This window comes from Phalangium opilio, unplaced genomic scaffold, assembly GCF_054372755.1.
Source record: "Phalangium opilio isolate 3A_F unplaced genomic scaffold, DU_Popi_V2 ptg000031l_1, whole genome shotgun sequence".
In the NCBI taxonomy this organism is placed as follows: Eukaryota; Metazoa; Arthropoda; class Arachnida; order Opiliones; family Phalangiidae; genus Phalangium; species Phalangium opilio.
Genome location: NW_028324158.1, coordinates 9,713,177 through 9,739,369, shown reverse-complemented (window position 1 = coordinate 9,739,369; position 26,193 = coordinate 9,713,177). Strand labels below are relative to the sequence as shown.

The 26,193-nt window shown below is 37.2% G+C and overlaps 2 protein-coding genes across 2 annotated transcripts; both read left to right on the top strand.

The window, feature by feature from the left end:
• The first annotated feature begins 10,419 nt into the window (after positions 1 to 10,419).
• On the top strand, positions 10,420 to 11,310 carry LOC149690500 (uncharacterized). Its single transcript, XM_089870512.1, has one exon. The coding sequence runs from the start codon at positions 10,420 to 10,422 to the stop codon at positions 11,308 to 11,310; it is 891 nt and encodes a 296-aa protein (XP_089726638.1).
• An 11,064-nt stretch (positions 11,311 to 22,374) lies between these two features.
• Positions 22,375 to 23,644, top strand: LOC149690499 (uncharacterized). Its single transcript, XM_089870511.1, has 3 exons — positions 22,375 to 22,625; positions 22,705 to 22,956; positions 23,511 to 23,644. The coding sequence occupies exons 1-3, from the start codon at positions 22,571 to 22,573 to the stop codon at positions 23,642 to 23,644; spliced, it is 441 nt and encodes a 146-aa protein (XP_089726637.1). The 5' UTR covers positions 22,375 to 22,570.
• The last annotated feature ends 2,549 nt before the right edge of the window (positions 23,645 to 26,193 follow it).

The window sequence follows — 26,193 nt, the reverse complement described above, 5'->3', positions numbered from 1 at the left end:
GAGCTTGAGCATTATAACGTAACTTTTAATAAGTGTACAAACACGGTTTGAAACGTTAGTTCTCCTAGTAGGGTGAATTTCTCGTGGGGGTACAGAAACCATGAGAGCCTACTGTGATCCCCATCTTTATCCATAACCTAACTAGACCGAGAAAATGATTACAGTAAGTCATGTCTTTATTATCTTCAGGTTTGGAAATTAAATTGTTAAGTCCCTACGGCAGAGCCATACTTACGCAATACAGGGTTTATGACACGTACGAAATGAAATCTCGATTCCCATTCTTTGGTAACTTCAGTTTGACTTACTTTTCAGTGATATGAAGGAAATTTTAAGGAATACTCGCTAAATTTGTTTTAGATTGAATCTGAAAATGGCGAGATAGTCAGGCGCGTTTTTACACCACTAGATTAAAAGTTTCCTAAGCTTTTATATAAAATTACTCGAGGATTGCTTCGCTTTTAATAGGAATTAGAATAAGAGGGAGATCCTATTTGCCCAAATTCCCTGATTAAAAGACCCCGAGGCTACTTATTTTTCGATGATAAAAGATTTCCAAGAAAAATCATCAAAAATATTTTCTAGCATGTGAAGAAATATGAAGAAAATTCTCATGTTACGAAGGAGGCGAAATTCTGTGAAAAAACCTGGGTAAGGACATGAAGAATTCGCACTAGGTCCCACACTTTTCGAAAGTGGGCAGTATCCTCTGCGTGATGTAACGGAACTTCCTGTACATGGACACAAAGACGTTAGCGAGGGATTCAAAGTTACCAGTCCACCAAAGACCTTATAGAACGTCTTTGTCGTCCACATACCAATCAATGTTACGTCTTCAGATAACAAGGTGATCAAACATGAGACAATAAATTACATCCAAATTTTGAAAATACTCCATTTTTCTTCATTCAGTGACGTCAGCAGAGTAGGGGAAGTTTAAAGAATAGTAAATATATTTACTTCCAAAAAAATATCACTTGTAAAATATTTTATACACGAATTTACGCTTAAATCAATTACATGCAACATTTGATTGAAATTTCCTTATCGACTAATACACTTCCAATGTTTAACAAACTTAGGGAGTTTAACTTATATTTGCATATTATTTGACCCCTTTTTAACGCAAATGGATTTCACGTGTTGTCATTAGTATAGGAATATGAAATGGGTTTCTAAAAACACTTTTCTATAATAATAACATATTGATTATAAAAAGAAGGTGGAAAATAGTAATGATATAATATTCGATACGATTTTCTCAATAACAAATATAGATAAAAGAAAGTAAATTAGGCACAGGTGTGGATTAAAGATTTCCGTAGTACCCAGTATGATATTACTTTGGTCCGTTTGACAACATTTAATTGCAAGGTCCGAGAGATTGATTGCGTGCATTTAAGCTTTTAACTATGGACACCGATTAGTTAACTAAATAAACGCAATAAAGAAAATGAATATTGAAGTACGTTAGGTTGGAAGTATGAAAAATTGAACACATCAAACGCATTAATGGTTAAGAGAAATTTTTAATAGCTTTGTATCAAAACAGTACATAGACAAAATTGGAAATTTATGTTTTAAAAGCTTTCTGTGATTTCACCGTTCAGATATAGGCTAGAGAGAGAGAGTACAACAGAGGTGGGCATAATGTGGGTGAGAGAGAAAGAGAGAGTACGGAGAAAAGTTAAGATAAAAAAAATCACCTCGGGGCTGGGGAGCTGTAGAAGCCTTTAAGAACAGCAGAGACACATTGGCAAGTGACGGAGGTGCAGGGGAGAAAGAACTAATTGAGTATTCACTTATAATCGAAAAACCGTGTTGAACTTTAGGATAAATTTAGAACTTTTTACATCAGTCAAATCGATTAAATGGAGAGCTAATGTTATGGGCAGTTGCGAGATGTCATTTAGAAACGTATAATCATAAGTTTATAAGATATGCCACGTCATAAGTATAACACTACCTATACAAGAGCAAGTTCGAACGACAAGCGAGAATTGGCTATAGGCTGCTTTGCAGTCTATTTTCCTATTTAGTCTGTAGTAAGACATTGACAGAGCCTCACCAGGCGTCGCTTTACATCGAATCTCTGACCTACGTCACTTCATGTCAAGTTCTCAGTAACCAGTGACAAATTTATGGAACGTATCTTATAAACTTAAGTTATAATCCTTAGCCATATCCTGGCAAAGTTTAAGAAATTGACCAAAAATGTGTTAGGTTCATGCTTTAATTCGACTTTAATTTTCAAATTAAGTCTAAACATTTAAAGTTTCTTGTTAATTTAGCAATTAAAGAAATTAAACTATAAAACATTTATCGCTTTATGTGCTTCTTGGTCAATTTCTTAATCTGTGTAATATATGAAATTATAAACTCACCAAAATGTTGCTTTGCTCGCCCACGGCCATTCACTGACGTCGTGGTGTTGGTCAACTTCGTAATCGGAAGAACCAAGTCCTAAATCTAAACCACGCGTCGACATAGACACCAAACACTAATGAGTATTAAAACCGACCCGTATGAAAACATAAAACATTATGGATCTTAAACGTTTTTAAAGGGTTAACGGATCCAGCCTTGATGAACTGAACTAAACCATTTCAAAAAACCTTCTAATTAGATAATTATCTAATTGTGATTATGCCTAAAAAACAAACATTGAAACAAACAAACAAATTTCTGAAATAAAAACAAGTTTATCAAACTGAAGTCTTTAAATAGGCCAAAGAAACTACTTCCGGTATAGTTAATAAGCAAAATGTCCCACGAAACACCTGAATAGGGGGGGGGGACACATTGTTCATCCATTGCAACTAATAGAAGGAAAGGCCTAAAAATAATACCCCTTTAAGAGCCGATAAAATATATCGAAGGGACCTGAAGGATATAACCAAGAAAGGTGGAAGGGGACCCACGGTTGGGGGGGGGGAGAAGAGGGGGGAAGTGCATAAGGAAGGGAAGTAGGTGAGGAGAGGGTAAGGAGTTTCTACTCAGCGGTTTCTAAAAGCTCTATCGGGACCATTATGGCATTATAGCAATCGGCCACCCAATGCATTCTGGTATGGGCAAAGGCTTAGGTCTTGGGTATACTACAGATGTAGGTGCGCGCTAGCTAGGAAATAGATGTATAAAAGAGAGATTACGACAAGAGATGGTTGAGATCATTTAAATAAAGAAAATATTTAATACCATATTAGGAATTAATACATGTAAAAGAAAGAGGAATGAATAACATTTAAAGATATGTTCATAAGATATGTTTCGTGAGTTGGTCACTGTTTACAAACAGGAGCTTGTCATGGAAGTGACTTAAGTCATAGATTCGAGGTAAGATTCGAACTAACTCTCAGTAATTCTCTAGGAGTACGAAGTATAGGAAGTTTCGTATTTATGAAACATATCTTATGAACTTATGATTTAACCTTAACTTAATTCTAATTGAAAACCCACTCAAGTGGTAATGTTTTAATATTTTACAATTATGTCATATCAGAAAGGTTTAATACATTAATATGTTTATTAAAGAAACGAACTACTCTTGTTCCGATCTCACGTTACTTGACGACCATTGTCCAAGATGGCGGAGTCTTCAATGCAGCAAGATTCAGAAAATCGGTTCTTGGTTGTTGTCCCATCAAACGACTGGCTGGAAAATGTCCATCTACATTTGAAAATAAAATTGAAAATAATATTAATCAAAATGTACCAAATACTATCAATGGCAAATAGAAAAAAACAGGAAGTTAAACAGTTAGAAGAGCGCGTGCTATTTTCGTCCTAGCGATGTAAAAATATAAAGAGCGCTGATTGGTCGACCAAAGAACCTTATTCCTCTTTGATAGTATTTTGTTTGCAAATTTAACTTTGCAACCATCTCAACTATGAAGAATGGTAAAAGGTTCTACTTAGTTCAGTAGGAGGAAGGTAGTGGTGAGTTACTAAGAGGGGGGCTTGTGGGGCAAAAGCCCTGGGAAAAGAAAGGTGGAGGGGGAGGGTAGGGGGGCGACATCTACAGAAACAATCCATCATTGGGGGATGGGGCGGATAAGTTTTAATGGGACTTTGGTCCCCCTTTCATTGCCAACCCCTATACCAACCCTCCTCTTCCCAGATCCCTTCTGGTCGTACCTTTCTACGTATGCAGTTTCTACTTGACAAGGAATAAGGACCACAGTAGGGATTGGATAAGTGTATAGCGCGGGAGAGAAGGGGGGGGGGTTTAAGGGGTACAGCCTCCTAAAACGCGTAATTGATTTTCTTCCAGGGTTGGAGGACGGCCGGAGCTTCGTCTCTCGTGTTTTTCTTCTCATTTCCCTCATTTTCGATTATGATTTCATCTCTCTGAAGATTTGGCAGTGCACTATTATTACCTTTAGTTCCTCTCTGAAACTCAAAGTTTTGTCCATCAAGAAATTTTTCTTTTTATTTTTGTTTTACTTTTACTAAATTAGATTAAACGTAATGGGATTGGTTTTTCACTAATGGAAGGGCCTTTACGGAGATTTGCGGAATGAAATGTTAAGAGAGTTATTTGTAGATCAAATTAATTTAGTTTTTGTGCATGGGTTTCATAAAAATATAATTAATTTTTGTATCAATCTATTAAAAACCTCGTAATTTGCTATGCAGTAAATACCAACATTCCTTAACACAATAAGTTCATAAGATCTATGTTACTTTCATAAGTTTGTCACTGATTACTAGCTGGAGCTTGTCATGAAGTGAAGTAGGCCATAGATTCGAGGTAAAACGACGCCATGGCTAAACTTACTCCTATTTCTAGCTCTTTTATAAAATACGTTTCTTGATCAATTTCTAGTTTCTTTATATGAAACTAAAATTCATCTCCGCAGGCAGTATATACCAGGCCTGTGCGAGTACTCGATGAAAGGCGAGTACTCGATCGAGTGTCGAGTCGAGTACTCGACTCGAGACTTGAAAATCAAAATTTTAGGACTTGAGATTAATTTCGAGTCCTCAAAAATCGTCACTACTGGACTCGAGGAGGACTCGAACCGAGGTTTAACACCATATCAAGTCCAAAAATATTTACCATGGATAAAGAATTTATTCTTCTTTCGTCTCTTGTCAGCACGCACAAATCTACATTTCATAGTGGCTTAATTTTCCCGTGCTGACAACCGAAGCTGTAACAAAGTATATATCGAATAAGCTGCCTTCGGAGATAGGGATCGAGTTGCCTACCCTCTAGCGTGAAAACAAATTTCCTCACTCTCATTCTTTATCCATGTATTTCCCCTGACCTCGTTGACCCGGAATTTCCAGTAAAGCGTGGCATCTAGTGGGGTTATACTGATTAAGATTTTAGGGAAGACAGGTAATTGGACAAAAATTTGACGTCAGCTAGAACAAACCAAAACCAAAAGTTAAAATTATGCTTATTGACGTTTGTTACTTTTTATATCCAAGCTGTGATATTTGAACAAATGAAGGGTAAAAGATAAAAGATATGAAAATATTTAGCCTTGATTTTGACATGAAATAATTTATTAGGACTCGACTGGGACTTGATATAATTTATCAGGACTCGACTTTGGGCTTGAGACGTAGTTTTGAAGCTGACTTTAGGACTCGAGGACTCGATATCAGTTAAAAGACTCGACTCGAGATTCTATATCAGCTTTTTTAGGACTCGAGACTCGACTCGAAGCCCAAAAAACTGGACTCGCACAGGCCTAGTATATACTTCATCAAAGGTCCTTTAAGTTAACTAATTTAGTTCCAACGTTATCCCGAAAGTAAGCCTTAATAACATTCTTCAAACTAAATAAATAGGCATCCATCGTAAGAATTAAGAATCATACAAGTTCAGATGAGGCCCTTTGCTTTTATGAACTCTTACGTATCATCAGAAAGCTATTCACCGCATGGGCAGTATAAGTTAACTAGCTTGTAATGAATGTTACATACGAACGACGACATTCATCACGAGCGGCCGCTGAACCGCTCAATTTTAAACCTATTGTACAAGATCTCCCATTTCCTTCTGAAGCTTTTTACCGAGATGAGTTCTCATTTTTTCCCTCTTTTTCTTTTGCTTGTAAATATATCCAACTGAAATCAAGATTTGGTGGCGATAATGAAGGACTGTTGGAAATTCTGATTTTTTATTTATTTCTTGCTAACGTTAGAGATAGATTTTATCGAAGTTATCAGGGATAGATTTAATTTTAGAAGTAGGAATGGAGAACGGTTAGTATTTATACTTCAGTACTCATAGCCCAGTATAGAGCCCCTCCCTCCAACACGCAACGAAAAGTTTAAATTATCGTATTTGCTCACTTAAACTACGTTTTGATGACGTTGCTCTCTTACCTAATTCTTTAAACTTTGAACTTAAAGTTTGAAAATTACTGTACTTATGGATTGACATTATTAAACTCTATATTTTTCTATTTCTTCTTCATGACAAGCTCTCATCAGTAACCAGTGACAAACTTATGGAACATATCTTATGAATTTATGAAACAAATAAGTGATTCGCAATTCATAACCTCTGAATCTATGCATCCACAACCATGCAATGAATGTATTTATGTGAGGCCTACTGAACTACAAAGACAAAAACACGAAAATCGCATTTCGTTTTTACATTTGACAACTTCATGTAAACACACTTCTTGGTGTAAACTGGATTATGAAGGTGACGGAGCTGATTCGAGCCTTGAAGGGAGATTGGCCCCCGGTGAAATTTGTTCCTAGGTCCAGCGGGAACCCAATATATATATTGAATAGTTCGTTAAAGGCATGTGTCGTGTCGCCCGCCTGCTTCCGCGATTTCCCTGTCCGTAAATGAACCAGTTTTCCATCGGTACCATACTACCATTCAACTGATATTTATTATCGAAAAAGGTAACAAGGAATATAACGACCTCTACTCTCTACTCTCTCACTCTACTTCGTGTGAAATATGGTTAAGAAGAAAAATTCCCGACTGGTTGACGTTTTTTAGAATAACTTCCTTGAGGACTCTTATAACGTTGACATTTTGATGGAAAATATGGTTTAAAAAATGCGACGTTTTCCATAGGTTCGTAATGAATCTTGTAGATCGTGGACTTTGTTCAGTTAGAACGAGTAGCTAGCTCTGTGATTTTCAAACTAGGTCCGGTCCTACTATAAACTAACAGACAAAATGGCCTCTTTCTTATTAGAAGTCATCCACTAGTTAAAGGGACTCTCCGGAGCTGTTGGTTAGCATATTGCGACGGTGGCGCCGTTTCTTATGGTAAAAGAACTGGGTGTTCATCCCTGGAACTAAAGAAGGCGGACTTCACCCCAACAGCTCCGGTGAGCCCCTTTAAGGGTCACTAGATGGGGGGGGGGATAAATATATATACACCTTTACGTGATCAACTTCACTCGCAATATATTGGTTCAGCTTCAGCTCAGACAATCTTAACTCTTTTGGTCTTTTACCATAGTGTAACGCATATACTAGCGGTAATACATTATCCTCACTTATACACAAATAAACCCCCAGAGACTGTCCAACGTCACGCTTCCCTTTTCCCAATTGCAGCTTCCCGTAGACCACTTTCTCTGATTCAATCATTTCCGACGTCTTTCGATTTTAATACAAGCTAACAAGCTCTAGGCATCATTAAATTAGGCCTAACCACAGAATCAAACTGATTTCGGTGAAAGAATAGAATAGAGCCACCCAGTTTTTCGTGTCTACCTATGGAAAGAACAACAAGGAGACGTTTGCACCGGGTAAAAGGGATATGTCTGCGGGGGCAGATTGGTTGGTTTTCTTGATAGAGGGCGCCACAAACGAGCCCTCTTCTAATGGCGCTTCATTCAAGGGGGGAAGCAGCCGGGGTTCGGAGCGGCTCGTGATTGTTCCGTCAATGACGCCAATTTGGAGCGAACGTGCTCTAGCGTACACGTGGTGGAGTCAGTCTCCCCCTCCCACACTAAGAATGAACCTAGGCAAAAAACGGAGATCTAGCTCCGAGAGCTTGCGGTGGTTTATCGAAGAATGAGCAAAAAATAGAGGGAACCATACGACTCTGAGTCTGAGGGAGACGTAAGCCTTGGTCTCTTACCCTTAATACCCGAAGAGCGCCCTCTGCACGCGCATGCACACTAGCTCCAACTATATTATAATAGTATTGTCCTTTCCTTAGGTGTATCGTGCTTTTATTTAATAAAGAGAGTTGATGCTTTTTTCTCTCGAGTGGGTGGCATGGTTTTCTATTAGCCCCATTCTCCCAATAATGCCAAACTGGAGCGGATTGTTAAGGGAACTAAACTAACAAAATTCGTGAGCAAATCACTAACATTTTTACGACAAAAAACTATTCCGAGGCAATCAAGGTCTTTTTTTCTACAAATAATGATAACTAAAATAATTTAATGTTGCTACTTCGATTATTATGTCGATCCCTATAACTACACAGTATTATAGTTTCCTACTCCTATAGTTATTTGCTCTTGACAAGTCCGAATATTAAAAAAGAAAGCTTTAATGGATAAAATGCTATTTAATATTATGGATCTGCACGTTAAATATTATATTACATGTAGCAGATTGTATAGTATCGAAATATTTATTTAACCTTCCTTAGGGTCGCGATTGGGTGTCGACCATGACTAAAAGGTCGTCAATCACGCGTCAACGTAATGAAAGTCAACCTTCCACACTTTCTGGAAGGATCTATAAGTACAAAACGGTCACCGCGCCGCGCGCGTCATGATGAAGGAGGTCATATAGTCGATCCAGGCCAGTATACCTTGGATATAGATTAAAGATTTGCGACCACCCCTAGGCTAGATCTTAAGAATCGCGGGGAGACCCGATATTAATGGGTGGAAATAGAGGCTGTGGCGTCACCTGTTATTAAATATATTTATTAAAGCAATAAAATTATATTTAAGTATTGGGGCTTCCGTCCTGGGATAGAACTAAGGCAGGATATTAAAACAGTAAAATCTGAGGAAGACTATAAGTCAAGAAATTTAATAAGAAACTCATTTCCTTTTCGAGTCATTAAGGAAACAATAAGGATTCTCAACGTTTCCACTTTCCAAAGTTCCTTTCTATTATTGAAATTACGTCAGAAGTCAATTACTCGACGTAAACAGTTCATAATTAAAAGTACGTGGGATTCTGTTATTTTCGAACTTGAAGGATAATTATAATTTTGAAAAAAGACGCACCGTTCAATGCTTGAAAACTATGATGACCCAAAAAGTGCCAGACCTGTATCCAACCCAAAACGGAGTTATTTGTTAAATAATGTATAATTAGGCCTAATTTGAAAACTATTCGAGTCACCGAATGCGAACGCGTCTCTTTTTAGCTCTGATTGGCGCCACAAAATTGCGGAGCGAGCGAGCTATGGGGGTTTGGAAGAGGTGGGAGTCGATTTCATTTCATTTGAGCGACACAGAGAAGATAGGAGTGGAGGTGCACGGTGCACCTTCCTCTAATTTCTTTTTACACCCCCCTTCAAAGCGTGCTGCACCGCCAGTTCTCCAACGAGGCGCGTACCCGGGGTCCCTTGTCCCGAATAGAGAAAACAGTAGGACAAGAGCGTCGTGCGAAGGGATCCCTGGTTGCTAATGGCAACCGAGATCTCGTCCGTTCCCCCCCATTTTAGCCCCCCTTAATGAGTCTTCCTAATATGATTAGAGGGGCGAGCGCCCACCACCCATTTTCTTGGACACGGGAAGGCTAGAATGGAACTCTCGACTCTCTCATTAAATTTAAAATTATAATCTAATGACGTCCTACTAATAAGCTATAACTAAAAGGCCAGAGCTTAAAGCACGCTCGCGCCGCCGCCCTGCGTTTGGGTTTGGTTTGGCTGGGACGCCTGCGATAGGGCCCTAATACCGAACTCTGTCTACGTGATAACCCTAAGACCATCAACGAATGGACTAGACTAAGTTAACTAACCAAGATGTACATCATATTTTGTTTATTTCTTGGATCACTAACATGACCATCGAAATCTGACCCCCTCCCATATAGCATTTGTTATGTACGCGATCTATAAAAAACCAATTGGCCTATTATTAAGTCTACTAGCTGATAACAATATTGTATAAATAGCAAGCCAACCTATGTAACACCATCGGTAATCGACGAGTCTCCTAGTAACTTAGATCTCTGTAGTATTTTAATCATCTGGACAATAAACTATGTTTAAGTTATTTTAATAGTTGTGTCATTGCTATATTAATTTAACACAACAAATTGGCGACGGAGGCGAGATGTATTAAGTAACCGTACGTGTAACAAGCACTTCCCGATTTACAACGCTATCACTGCCACAAGAAGATTCCAGAAGAAACCAGACTCATCACGACGGAGACAACAAGTTCCAGAGTAACTATGTCGATCACCAGTCGGTTCAGTCAATTCGACGAAGAAACGGAGTCATGGACGCTTTACACAGAAATTCAAGTAGACCTACAGACAAGACGTACGACGAGCTGATCAAATCCCTCACTGATTATTTCAATCCGGTACCATCGCAGATTGTAGAACGATTCGTCTTCAACTCCAGAAATCGACAACCAGGCGAAACCATAGCGAAATATATCTCGGAGCTGCGACGTATTAGCGAATTTTGCAATTACGGAACTTCATTGGACAGCATGTTAAGGGATCGCTTGGTATGTGGATGTAACGACGATTCATTACAGAAGAGACTACTAGCCGAGGGTAACCTTACTCTCACCAAGGCTATGTCCATAGCACATTCCATGGAACAGGCAACAAATAATGCTTGCGTCATGAGAAGTCAAGGAGGCACACGTCATGTCGAACCAGTACAGGCGGTAGCGATACTCTCGAAGAAGAAACGTCATAGCCGAAACAGTAAACCCAGCCAGAGGAATCAGTATGGAGACTCCAAAAGCGAACAATCGTGCACGCGGTGCAACGGAGATGGACGTTCTCCAGCCACATGCCCATTTAAAACTTCAACTTGTCATCACTGCCGGAAAAAGGGACACATTGCGAGAGCGTGCCGTAGCAGTCTTCCAAAAAGGAACGAGACGCAAACCAATCAGATCATTGGTGACAAGGCTACGCATCCGGAATATGATGTATTCGCATTGACAAATACATCCGATGAAAACGAAGTCTACCAACTACCTTCCAGACGACAAGATGATGCTGCACCAGAGCCATATCGGATCAACTGCACGATTAACTGCGTTGACGTCAGAATGGAGGTGGACACCGGCTCAGCCTTTACACTAATGCCGAATCACCAAGCCCTGGGTATCATCAAGAAGGACGACCTAAAGAAGTCGAGCGTATAATTAAAATCATCTTACTTACTTAGATCTCTGTAGTATTTTAATCATCTCGACAATAAACTATGTTCAAGTTATTTTAACAGTTGTGTCATTACTATATTAATTGAACACAACAGCATTCATGGTGTGTAATAGTTTGTCTATTTGGTTAGAGATGGGTTGGGTTTGGGTAGAGTTGGGTAAGGTTAGGTCGGATTAGGGTTTGTTTAGAGTTGGGTAAGAATAGGTTGGTTTGGGATGGGGTGTTATTAGTCAGGCTAGGATGGGTTGGTGTGTGGGTTTTTTAGGGTTAGGTTTGGGCTTGGCTAGGGTTTATTAAGGTTGGGTTGGGATTTCGTTAGGGAAAGCTCATGTTGGGTTCAATGGTTGGTCATACTAGTTTTTGTAGAAGCCATCAACATATCCTTCAAATTCGCTAGCTAAAGCTTTCCTTGGGTTCGAGGAGCTTCAACAACAGCGTTCGAATCCATATCTTAATGTATCTAAACAAATCCATCTTAGGACGCTTTCCAAGATAATCTTATTCTGTTTTGCATAATAAATAAAGAGGCATATAGCGAAATATTTGACGTTCTACAAAACGCACGAGGCCCCGAACGATCTTATAGCGGTCCCGAGAAACTACAGAGAGCACATGCTGCATCGTCTCTTATTTTATTATAGAGGGTACGTAACTGCCATTAGTTTCGGTTAAGGGGGTTTATAATATAAGGGAAGAGTAGAAGAGGCAACAAACAGCCGATGGGACGTTAACTCAATGAAAACCTGATTTTGCTAGCTTAGCTCCAAAATAAACGCGTTATATCATTAGTCGAAACATAAGTTCGTAAGATAATGCTCCTTACATAAGTATTTCACTGGATACAAACTGGAACTTGTCATGAAGTGATGTAGGTCATAGATACTGGCCTGTTGAGGCGATGACAAAGGCTTAGTACAGAAGATGAAACTTCTGCAAAATTAACTACCGAGTGTAGTCTGCAATTCTCGCTTCCGTCGTTTCGAACTAGCTCGAACTGTAAGTCTCTAGCATTACGAAGTAGACGTAGTGCCATACTTATGGAACATATCTTATAAACTTATGATCGAAATAATGGTAATGCATCAGCGAACTAAAAGCGTATGTCGACTGTTATTTTGGCCAAGGGATGAAAAGTTGAAACGGAAATATATAGGCTTATTAAAGTCTTAAATAATATTGTACCCAAATGAATAACTTTCGATCTCTCCTTTGAACAAACAAACACCAGGGAATATATATGGTGACACACTCTTGCTTTGAATTATAAAATTATGCATTCAGGAAAGTTTCAAAGTTTATAAATACTAAAGTTCAAAGTTCAGGCTGATTTAACATTATTAGTGTTAATTTTTATAAGGAAAGTTATCTGGAAAACAGGAATCATTTTAATCCATATTTACAGAACGCTATTTCTCGTGAATTACCGAAAATTCCTCATAAAGACGAAATTCATATTTTCTAAGACAAATTGATAATTATTTCAATGCTATTAGTGGAGAAGTTTGAGTATAACTTCAATATAACTAAAGGTTATAATAAATAGATTAAGTATTTCTCTAAACCGAATATTATATTCTAAGTGCTTTAGGCTTTAGTTTATAAATGATTTAGGTTCATTAGAAGCTTAAACATAATTTGCAATTCCCAGGAAAATTTAATTTAGCAATATTTTAGTTCATTAACGTTCAACTAAACCGCTTTCGAGAGCTCTAACAGTGTAGATTGTTAAGCTACAAGTACATTTTCGAATGTTTCAAATCACAAAAAGATTCCAATTTAGATTTCAATGCCTTCCTAAGCGAACATAAGTTAGGGTTAATCAATTATAAGAACAACTAATGAAGGAAGACAAAATGAATTTCGTAAAAACGATTGAGGTCGAAGGGCATTCGTAGAAAAGCATTGAAACTATAGGGAGGGTCATAAGGGGGAAGTGACGAAGGGTGGGGGGTTCGAATAATATGAAATACACTGACGGACTTATCAGAACTTTCATTTTGGCCGAAGCCAGACCATTTTTCAAAAAGCGGAGTTTTTCTCCCGAACGTTTGGTTCTAAGGGATGGATACGGGGTGGGCAGGGAGGGCGTCCGTGTTATAGCGGAGCAGGAGACCGGTAATAGGCAAAAGCACTTAATCTTATTCTTCCAGTATACCCGCCAAAAGAGAAAAGGGCGCCAAAAAACGCGCGCGCTTTTGCACGAGACGCAACTATGGATTCGAAACAAGACTGGTGACATGGAGGAAACATACACTCTCTACAAGGAGATGTACTTGACTACACTTGCAAATGAAAGGCAATTAAGAAATAATCTGAAACAGGTAGTCTAGTCTAGTCTATTGTTGGTGTCATCGACGGTCACGTGTGTTTTGCGAGTTTCCTAACTTCAAAGAGAGGAAATAAAAATCTTCCTTGTACCTTTCTGACTAATGCGGTTCTAGACAAGTGGTTCTCCATAAAAATTGACCCTTCTAATAGAGTTAAATACTCTGAGGTCACTTCTAGCTTTAGGGGTATGACAATGAAGCGTTATTAACACGGCGTCGTAGTAATATTAATACGTTACTTTCGATAGTGCTTGCCCATGGCTGCCATGAACTATGTCGCCTTTCCTTGGTCACCACTTAATTCTGCACCATGAGGTAATTACTTAGAAGCCAATTGTGGATAGTAGGTGTATGGTAGCCATTAACAGGGGATGTTTTTCAAATGTTTCTCATTGTCTTCCAAGATTTTGACGCTCATAATCACGTTACTTTCCAATTGCAAAGAGTGATAATGGTGATAAAGTGCAATAGTAAATTTCATCTCCAGTACAATATCAAGGTTCCATGGCAACGTACGATAAAGGAGTTGGAGAGTAATTCGGCGAGCGCGCGCTTTTCTTGCCAATCAATAGTAACTAGTTGGTGGGCGGGAAAACGCTGCCATGGTAACCAGTTTGGCGCTCGTTAGATTGCCAAGAATCTTTCAATCTCGAGAACGAAGGCGACATCTATCTAATTAATTTCCTCGCCAAAATTACAGCCGCAAATTAATTTTAGCCCCGATAAGGCGAAATAGAGGGAACGTAATATCTCCGCCCAAGCGCGCGCGCCTTCTCCCGACCGCCCACCCTCCCGTCTCGGTGGTACAGAGAAAACGGGTGCCGTGCCGCCACCTACGTGGGCGGCATGATACGCTATGGTATGGTATGGGATATTAAAAACTGAGCCCTCCTCGACCAGGTCCTTTTGAAATAAGCCTAATTGCAATTTCTGCCTGCGAAGCTATATGGTAGACTTGTGTAACGCAATTAGATTAAGAAACTTTCTTGTGATGAAAGGAAACTTTGGGGTTTGGATTGGGGACTCACTGGTTTGTATCAGTGAAAATATCAAAGGTATTCATATATATTTATATAATTGATTATAATGAACTTCTTCGTCATATTTGGGTCTAACTTTAACTTGGTAAATGAACTATTGGTGATCGGACTGTGGTTTGACTAACCCCAAAACAGTTCAGCACTGCTGCACTTGGCAATGACATTTACAAATATATGACGTCGCTTAGAGTTTCCAGCCATTAATGGGGTATTCATTATTTTGGGACTCGTGGACTGTCAGTGACGTAGTGTCCTCAAACACTCGGTATAATCTTTGCTCACCTTCTGTCTAGCTCCATAATGGTAATTGCAATTCCAGTAAAGTATATTCGGCAAGAAACACATGGCCTTGCTACTGAAGCTGTTGCTTAATTGTCATTCATGTAATTATAATTTCAAATTACTGAACACCACGAGCTAATCAATCTCAGATTAATTGTGTTCGATTAATAATTGAGGACAAACAAGGGTAGGTCCATTAGTACAGGTATACCCTGTACACCGAGTGACTGGTCCCTCGACTGGACATTCCTCACGGGTCACCAGAAATAATTTTAAGTAAGCCCAAGCAACATCCAAAGACATGTACAAGAACTCACTCAACCGCACTCGATGATCCACGGTATCTTCACTTTCGACAGAATTCCATCCCAAAAAAAGATTATTCTTCACGTCGAAGAACATTTATTTCGATAAATAGAAAGGGTTACGCAGTGTTTTTTACGATATATACTTCAAAAATCGCGAAACATTTTTGTCTATCGTAACATTTGGGTCTGTAAACAAGCGGGCAAATGACGCGAGAGCAATGGGACGACGCAAAAGAAAAACTTCAAGCTGTTACAATCCGAGAAACTCGCGCAAAAATTTACTCGGGCGGACAGTAACAAAGTACTTGGAATTCGTGTCTCCAGAAATACGCAAATATATTTTCAAATTTTTTGCACGAAAAATACTATTCTTTCCGACTGATTCGAGATAAGGTTTCGCGTGGCAACTTTACCGCGCCCTAACCCCGCATACTTTGAAAGTTTGAACCATTACCGTCTTGAGGGACTCGAAACGAAACTGAAACGCGACTGAAACTTGATTCAAATAAAAACAATGTTTTTCAAAATGAAGGAAAAATATTTTAAGTTTTGAAAGTTTTTCAACTTTTAAAAAGTTGAGGCTTCGATTAGATATAACCCTTTCATGCATAAGTATGGGCCTGCCGTAGTAGCATTATCCACGCAAGACAAAAATAAAGATGCTAATGAGCCATTTTTGATTAATTAAAGGTCTCTCCTATAAACCTCTTCCTTAACCACCTCGTATCTTCCATTCATTTTCGAATACCGTGACGTAGTCTTTACTCTTTTGGAAGAGCTATTGACCCTTGGTTTTGGACATGCAGAGGCGGTCGAATTAAAGTTTTAATTTGAAAAGTGAAAATTAGTATAAAGTTCTCAAAGTTATCCAATCATGAGTTTCGATGTATTTTAAGCTCAATCAATATCTGATGAGTACCTATGGTTTTTGACAATTGTTAAGCCTTGCTTGGTATCATGACACGCAATATTCAGGCCAAAAAATAATACACCCCGTACTCCAGAATGTATATTCAAAGTAGTGTATTCATTAATTAAGCTTATCGGTTGGCTCTTAAGCAAATAACAATTTTTAATTTTTTTTTTTGGTCTTTCTTCTTCCTGTGGGTGTTTTGGCTTTACTTGAACGTCGGTACATACACTACGCCACTGACAATTTTCCTGCCTTCTCTTTGGTCCGAGCCGCGAGTACACAAGACCCGGTAACGAGGTCCTAAATTAAGCCTGCACCTAATTTTCCCCGGCTGTACCTTCCCTGTATCCCCCCCCCTTCCACTTCTCAATTCAATCCGATGAATAGGACAACCTCTTTTGGGTGACGGAAATTGGATACGGGAGATAACACGAAGGAGAGAGAGAGAGAGAGAAGCTAAAGCCTTCCTCATTGGCTTGTGTTTATTGCTAGGAATTTATATCAAGGTTTTATAGGAGGCAATCTAAAACTTAATTATTATAAGCGTGGATAGTGGACGGACGAGGGTATAGGCGCGTTATTACGATATATATATGAGCTTGATTGGTTTGCGTTTGTTGGTTTATGTTGACTTGTTAGCACTGTGAAATTGCTTTTCGCCCGATATAGAGAGCAGATCTGATGAATTAATATTAGTTGTTTAGACGCATTATACTCAAAAACCTTGTACAAAAGCTAATGAAATTTCATATCAAAACACCTGTTTACGTAGACAGTATCGACTCAAAAGGGGGACACTACATGGTCTTTCATGATTCGTCAGAATTTGTGCTCCTTATTAAAATAGAGTTAAGATAAATTAAGAGTTAAAGAACGTGTTGCCAGATATTTTTAAAGGCTTTTTGAATAGGTTGGGAAATAAGGATTGGTTTGAACTGCTGGGTAAAGCTAGATGGAAGCTTGGTGTTTTTTGATTTTTTCTGGAACTCTCTCTTTCAGTTTCACTATGGAAACACAATTTTTGTTTAAGGGATTGGACGATAACACGATAACAACATGAACCGAACCGAACCGAACTGAATTGAAATAAGTTAAGAATTTTTATCGGTCTACTTCAAAGGCGTATGAAGAAAGGTCCCCACCGTAAATGTATCCATACAACCATAAATATGTAATTTTCATATTTATATTCATAAATAGAGTAGCCGCACTTTACATTATGATCTTTGTTAATTAAGTAAGGAGTTTGGTCAGCGGCTAATAGTGTTTACGTTTTATCGGTTTCTAATAAGGAAAAGTAATTTAGCTCGAACCGAAATATATTGAACACACACGTGTTTGCTTATTTGCGAAATGAGCTCGTCAGCTATAGCTCGAGGAGAGGACGTTTTGACAGTTAATGAATCGTTCTTTTTTTTTTCCTCGACGCGTCACGAGGCCACAAATAGCACGGAAATGAATGTAAACTACCGATGGAAAGTGAAAACTCCTTATAGGCCCACGTAGTCCATATTTTTGTAGTTACAATTGACCTTCAACTTCAACAAGTGTACATTGTAATAATTTCTATTGACTTTTTCTTACCCAACTCTATTGACTATTAAACGAATACTAAATAGGTCAAACTTTACCTTTCCTCTACCTTTTTTTGTTTACCAGCGCTATAGAAATTTTTTATCGTATAAACGCAGCTGGAAAAGGTCATGTTTCATCAAAATTTGGCAAAAATACTGGCGGACATCTTGGAAAATGGTGGTCAGAATAATATAACCAAAGCCTATGAAGAACAACTACTGATAAAACTTTGTCATTACTCATTAGACCAAAACTATTCAACATTTTTCTCAAATACCACATTCTCCTGATCAGTAAGTTATACTTTAAACATACCGTATGCAACATAATTAAATTTACAATGGTACTGAAATACATATATTGCGTATAGTAGGCGTGATCTTGGCTAATATTCTCACCTCTTGTAGAAAATTGTTGCTATACTAGAATAGCTTCTATTTCTACCTACGTTGAGTTCGGCCCTCGCGCTGGGGTCTGCGAAATTAAATTTGGGTCCCGAGTTTTGGGGCCCGGTACAAAGTATTCCCTTGGACAAGAGTCAAAGACGAAGAAAAGTTTTCCCTCCCTACCAAGAGTTAGACCCAAGCGTTCTTCGCATCACCAATGACGCATTTTTCAAGATGACAATGTACCATTACGAAGCCCGGAACGCTGTTTTTCAACAAGCATTGGGATAGACGTTTGGATACAGTAGCTTCTCATTGTAAAAGATAGTATTGAAACACGCGGTGGTCCTAATTTCTGGAAACAAAAGTTTTACGATGCTTGCCGTTGCTGGAAATATCGTGCAACCTAACTTGAGTTGGGGAGACGATAAAACGAAGGAAATTAGTTTAAGTGGAACTATGAGGGGAAGATGATAGATCTAGGGGCTAGAGGAAGTTTTCCTACTTAGGGCCAATATGTAGCTCGGTAGAGTGAGTGGGGTTGAATTAGATATTATTATACTAAAGAAGGTGTATACGAACATGTATTCGCCATAGCTTTGATCTTTCTATGTATTTTTACTAAGAATTACTTACCTTGTGTGTGGCCATACCGTTGGGAAAAGTTTGAATATTCAAGTTGGGAATTATATATCAAAGTTTATACTCTAAAGTTTTTACTCAATTCCGAGTTGAAGTTAGTTTATAGAAGACTATTTTGTAATTCATAGGCGATTCTTGAGGCGAAATTAAGTATTACTGGCGTCGTCTGCATGGTTATCTTTTCCAAGAATGGTGTGCGGCGAAACTTCCAAAAAGGAAAAGGAAAAAAGACTTAATTTAATTTTCCTGAAACTAGTTGACCGGATGTGAAAGAAGGAGAGAGAAATTCTGACCACAAGTGCACCACCCCCCACGGTCAATTTAGAAAGTTCAAAAAAAAAGAACCCCTCTGCTCTGAGGGCTTTTTTTGTTGAAGAAAAGTTTATCTTGGAAACTGACCAACTTGGAAGTATGTAACCTAATTACTGCCATATTCTCACAAACTTTACAACCAATATTGGGTGGCGAAGTTGATAATTATTACCAATTACATCAACTACTAAGTTATTTATGTTCTGATTGCTAACGTGTAATGTCTCTTGAAGAAATATCGAAAATTTTGTATCTCGAATCACTTGAAAGAAGTAGAAATGGACTTCTGGTAATAAGCACGAACACTTCTATGTATATATAATTACTTATGTAGATTTTGACACGTCGTCGAGATTTGAATTCTCATTTAAAAAGATGAAAACTAGGGGAGACCCATATCAGTTATAAAAGTACTTAGAAAAATAGGGTAAAACTTGGCATAAAACAAACATTAGATGGAAATTCTTATTAAAACCCTCTTTGGGGGAGCTAATTCGCGTGTCCCTCCGAGATAAGAAAGAGAGAGAGAAGTTTGCAGTGGCCAAAATATCCTTCCTAATAACTCCCGTCGCTTCTTTAATAAGCGTCAAGTAAAGAAGAGCACCACACCATGATATTCAGTCTTGAAAGGGATGGAGAGGAGAGTCACGGGGAGGATGGAGAGCAGAAAGAGTATTTATTTAAATTAGGGTTATATCTTTTCATCCATTGATGTACAGGGTGTTGAAGAATAGACTGATGGAATTTAAAGACGTTGATACCATTCACAGAATGGACATGCATAGGAAGAACCCATATATACCATCTGAGAAACTTCAAAGATTGAATTCAGGTTTCATTTTCATCAACTATTGGTAGCTTATAATGACCCAGTAGCATAATATGGTTATTTATACGTTCTCATGTCTTATATGTGTTCTTAATAATAGTCAAAATTAAAATTTCCCCACTAATTAATTTAAAAAAATAAAAACACAATATAAAACTAATACATCTGTGCATTGAGGAAAAGCCTTTTTGCAGGGGCCCATAGGAAATACATGGCCTTCATTGCGCCTGTAGTTCGGCTTCCCTCAACGATATATTTCTCAAAGAAATTACGATTTTAGTAGTCTAAAATATAAAATATAAAATAAAAAATAGAAAATACAGTAAAAACTTAAAAATAAACACTATAGTAGAGAATATGGTAAGATATTTGACCCTGAAAAATTAACACATTCAATTATAACCCAGAATTCCTTTGGAAAACATGATTTTAAAATAAAATTTACTATGAAATATTTCTAAAAATTTAGGTATATTACCAGACATGTATAGTTCGGCATTCTTTTGCATCACACTGTATAATAGTTGATTAGTGAAGTTCATGCACAGACAGTGATAGTTACACGTACGAGAGGGGAGTAAGAGGTAGGATATATCCAATGAAACGTCAACATAAAAACTGGGTTTCGCAGATAAGGACTCATCGGATGTAATGGCTAAAGAGATGATGGGTTAGGGTGCGGGCGGGAAGAGATTTTAAAACAGGGGAAGGAAGTCATTAGCCCCCGTCAAGCTCACCCCCCCCCCTTATTTTATCATTTCACCATTTTTGAGAATAAAGTAAAGTTTGCTCAGGCTTACGTCTCAAAGAGGTCTCTTTACAAATTATCAGAAGCTAATTTGTAGAAGTATCGTTTCTTTTAACGTAGGTCTTTTCATGGGTCACGTGAATGACGTCATACTTTATAGCGTCTTCATTAGATTAATTAGCTAATTAAGTTTCGATAATCAAAGTTTGTTAAACGAAGGGGGTTGGTCACTGTCAAATTCCACGTTCAATGATTAAAGCTAAAGATAAAAGTATTCTATTTCAAGTGATTTACTTTTGATTTCATCTCATAAAGGGGATCCATTTAAAACTTTTTTCCGGAATTTTTTTTTCATTTTCTTTTTCATAAACCCAAAAATCAAATTAGCTAGCTTTCTCTTTTTCTGTTTGAGGGATATTATCCTTTAACGTTTGATTAATTTCTAAGCGAAATTGGAAACTAAATGTATTTTTATGCAGATTACATTATTTTTCCAATATGCAAATGATTGAAATATTGAAATGAAATTCAAAATTGGGGGGTGAAACGGAATCGAGATTGTTTTACGCGGTGAACTCTCCGATTATACACGAAAGAGGAAGTGATTGAGTGTGATTAGTTTATACTTTGATGAACATTGTCAAAAGATATCGTAATGCATTTTAAGATACTTAACTAAATTTAATTATCCAGGAAGTGTAACCAAAACTAGAGTCTCCGTAAATCAATTTAGATGTTTAGGTTACTAACTATAAAAATGGATTTGGGACAAATTAGAGCACATTTATGTTTAAAGTTTTACTAGGTTTTTCCTAATGAAGAGGAACTATAATTTTAACTAATTTGAACAACAAATATTTGACAGGGTAAGATCTGTCTATTAGAACTGAAACTTAATATTGTTTTAGCATTAAAAAAATTTTGGGGTAAAATTTGGTTTAAATTTATGATCATTGTGCGAACAAAACTCAAGTTTATCGATTACTTTCTCGAACCAAAGTTTCGTCTGCATTTATTCTAAAAATCGGAGACATCTATTGGCAGTTTAAGCGAGAGTCGATTGTTAACCTCAGACTTAATTTACAATTTTACTAAATTATTAGAATTAAAATTAAATTTGAACTTACAATGTGTATATTTCTTTAGTCACACGTTGGGAAAACATTCTCAAAAATACATAGCCTTGACATTTCGTGTTGCCACCGCGTGTGCCGCGAAAACACGTTGCAAGTCATGGATTCAATCAATCTACGGTTCTCACCTTGAGAATGCAACAAGTCAATGACTATTTTATTACAAATATGTGTCTATTTTTGTAGAGCTCCACATGACTTTGGGGTAGATGAATTTACTGATATATCAACAGAAGTAGATAAGTAATTACTTCAAGAGAAGTGTAGCACTAGTCGAGAAACACCCATGGGTAAATTTTATGTCCATGCATGGGAAGGGCCTCTAGGCTTCGAGAAAACGCAGCCATTAGACGTTACTCTACCTTTTAACATGGGATAGGTGCTAATAGCTAACATATTGGAAGGACCACTACGCAAGGAAAATACCATACGATTATGGTGATACACTTCTATTGAAATTATCCTCTTCGGATCTTCTTAATGCCTGTGTGTCAGAGATACACGTGTAACAGTAACACACCGTTGAAGGGGGAGAGGGGAAGAATTTTGATTGATCGTTAGGTGGAATTTTTTCATTACTATGAAACACGCAAAAGTATTGGTGGAAAAACCAATATATGAATAAGTTTTCGAGGGTACGATGTTATTTTAAGTTCACTGCATAACTACACAAGTTTTAGGATACGAACTTTCACTCCTTAACAAGTATTTCACCGAACAGCAACGACAATCGCTAAAATTTAATTATGTCTTCGTGGAGCTTTGGTATTTGCTTAATTCTGATTCTAAACCTCATTTATAGTAAGGAATTTTTATATCAATAATTATTCAAAATTATTTTAGTATAAATTAATGTAATTATTCTCGTCTTTTCCAATAGTGAATGCTCAAAACGAGCAATTTCTAACTCCTCAACAAATCAAAGACGTTGCAAACGCTGTGGGGGCGTTCAACGCAGTTTTTACAGGCATAAACGCACCTTTAGTTCAACCTGATGGATCTCCATTTGAAGGCATTGATATTACTCCTAGAGATGGGATTTTGGCATTCGTATTTGCTACACTTCTAGCTATCGACGATTACATAGCCAATCCTGTACTTTTTAATCCAATTACTCAGTTTTTTAGTGAAAGTAAGTTTTTTTTCAAACTATTGTAACCTTCCGTAGTAATTTAGGGATTTCCTGAGGTTCTACTCCAGGGGTGTAAGGTTATATAGAGGATTAACACCCTGTGTTACCTTTGACCTTTCCCTAACTATAAAACGGTCGACTGCTTATGTTAATAAGTCAGTCACTCTCCACTACCATCATGTAGTAGTATGCTCGAGCGTTGGGCTTTAACCCTGGAATTAGACTTCATCGCGCCTTATTAGTAATTATGTTTAAACTCTTTAAGTTCTTTAATTTGTAATAAATACAAGTCGGTATTTATTTAGTTAGTTTAATTTAATAAAAGTATGAATGAACCTAAGGTAACGGGAGTAGTTTAATTTTAGTATTAGTCGAGGCTTTTATGGCCACGTGGGGCGAGTTTAGAAATCTCGCAAGCGTGGTTACACTATCACTGAATTAAATCAAACGCTTTTAAAAGTTTGGGGTAAAAATGGAGTCTAGTTTTGTAAAGACTGAAGTTAGCAACTTGCTGAAAAATTAAAGATAATAAGATGACCTTTATTTTACTATAGGTGGACTGGACAAAATTGGGCTAGTAAAATTCTTGGAGAGTCTTATCGCCTTCGTCAACTCATCTGATTACACCTTCGTTCACGCTGGCGTAGAGAAAAGAGTAGTTACTTGTTTAAAAGACTTGAAATTGTAATGCAATATTCAATTTTCAAAATTGAAATAAAGTTCAAGAAGTAATATTTACTAAATAGTATTTCTTGTACAGTTATTTACCTACACGCAAATGGTTATTAAATTTTTCAAAATTAAAGTGTTCCTAATATCGTTTTCCAATAACAACAAAGGTGTAGTGTCACGCGCTAGCGGAAACCTATACCTACGATGCCATTCCCTGCCCAATTCCTACCCGCGTTTTCCAACGTGTACGGAAAATTTAACCTAATATTACGCAGTCAAAACTTTTCCACAACAACCCAGCCAGTAGACAACTGTTAACCGTAGAGTGACAAATTTTTGAAATATATAGAAATGGAATTTTTGCAAATTTTCGTTGCGAGTATTGTGTTTCACAACTACGGTAAGAAATAAGATGATTTTGTCCAAAAGGCCACAATTTACAAGGTTTAATTGGAGTGATTTAGGGATAGTCCCTTAAATTTAAGTAAGAAACTGAGATACAATGCTATAATTTATTTAAAGGTTTATCCATAAAACACTAAAAACATACCTTAGGGAAAAATGTCAGAGAAGTTACATTTCCGGCTTGAAACTGATTGTTAAATTAAACTGATTAAGTTAAATCAATCGTCTTTATTAAAACCGGTAATTCGTTTCGCCATACTTAGATAATAGTTTGAAACCCCAATAAGCTTATGCCCCTTCACCGGAAGCCTACACGAAGTCCCACCACGATTTTTGGAACATCTAGCTTCACCAAAGGCAAATTGTATTAAGAGATCTTAATTAGGCACCAGAAGTGAATGAAAACCCGAGATTTTGCACGGTATGATGTTCATGATTCAGTCACGCTTTCTGTTCAATAGTAAATATTAATTATTTCCCTTAGCTTATAGGCAACTAGAATCACTCTTCGCCTACGCTCTCACGACTACACTAAGCCTATATCCATTTTTATTTAATTTTATTAGCAGATGTGACGTTTACTATTTTATATCTTTTATGGGGCAGGGGCGTGTTCTAATTTTTCAAAATAATTGCATATTTACCTCCCACATTTTTTTTTGTTTTGGTTCGGGGTTGGGTTGAATTAATAATAAATATCAGTGTATAATAATTATTTACGCTTTCACAGTGATAGCAGATAAACTACCATTATTAGCCCTAAATAAAAGTGACGTGGAAGAACTACCAAACAAATATGATTTCGGTATTTTCCAACCAAGTGGAGGTCCTTTCGATTATGAAAATCTCACAATCAGAGACGGAGTTTTGGCCTCCCTTGTTTCGTTAGTGCACGCGATAGACGGTAATATCATACACAAGGTGATTTTTGATGCACCTTATGAAATACTCGACAGTGGTAAGTTATTTGCCAAAATTATGTTCTAATTTAAAGAATTAAATCAATTTAATTTTTTTTTCTTTTCCAAAGATGGTATCAATAATTCTGAACTGGTTAGATATCTTCAAAATCTCATAGTAATTATTAACGCTACTGATGACACGTTTGACCACGCTGGACTTCAGAATAGGCTAATACAATGCTTAGCAGACTTGCGTGTGTAGATTAAAATTACTTGTAGTTAAAAAATACCGCTGTAAATTTGCCATTTTTTTTTTCAATATTTTTTGGGTACTAACCAGTATTTCTTGTATAGTTATTTACCTACACGCAAATAGTTTTAATTTAAGTGAAAATTAACATTGGAAACGGAATTAAAATTATTCATTTAACACATACAACCTTGAGTTATTAAATTGTTGTTCCTATTAAGAATAGAGCTGGCAAAAAGCGCTTATCTGTTTAGGAGTTAGAGATCTCGTAATATCGTTTGCCAATAACAAGAAAAGTGTAGGCCTAGTGTCACGTGCTACCGGAAACCAGTACCTATGATGAATTCTAACCCGGGCATTCCAACTTCTACGGAAATGGTAACCTAGTATTACTCAGTCAAAACATTTCCATTACAACCTAGCCAGTAAACAAGTTACATTTAATTTTTCACTATTTTATTTTAAATTTATAGAAATGGGATTTTTGCAAATTTTTGTAGCGAGTATTGTGTTTCATAACTATGGTAAGAAATAAGATGATTTCCATTAATTAATTAAACGAATGAAAGGCCACAATTTACAAGGTATGATTGGAGTGATTTAGGGATAAACCCTTAAATTTAATTAAGAAACTGAAATACAATGATATAAGTTATTCAAGGGGTTATTCCTAAAACACTAAAAATCATACCTTAAAGAAAAATGTCATAGAAGTTATATTTTGGCTTAAAAATGACTGCCTATATTTAAAATATAGACATAATTATAGGCTTAAAAAATAATATTTAATGTTGACGAAAATTAGATCAAAATTACGCATAAGGCTTTTAACTGTTAAAATAGACAATTTAAACTCTTCACCGGAAGCCTACACGAATTCTCACATTTAACACCATAGAACAGTCCCACTGTATTTCGGTCCCATCACAATTTTTGCAAAAACCTTGCATTACCAAAGAGATCGTAATAGGTTCCAGAGATGAATGAAAACCTGAGATGGTGCCCAGT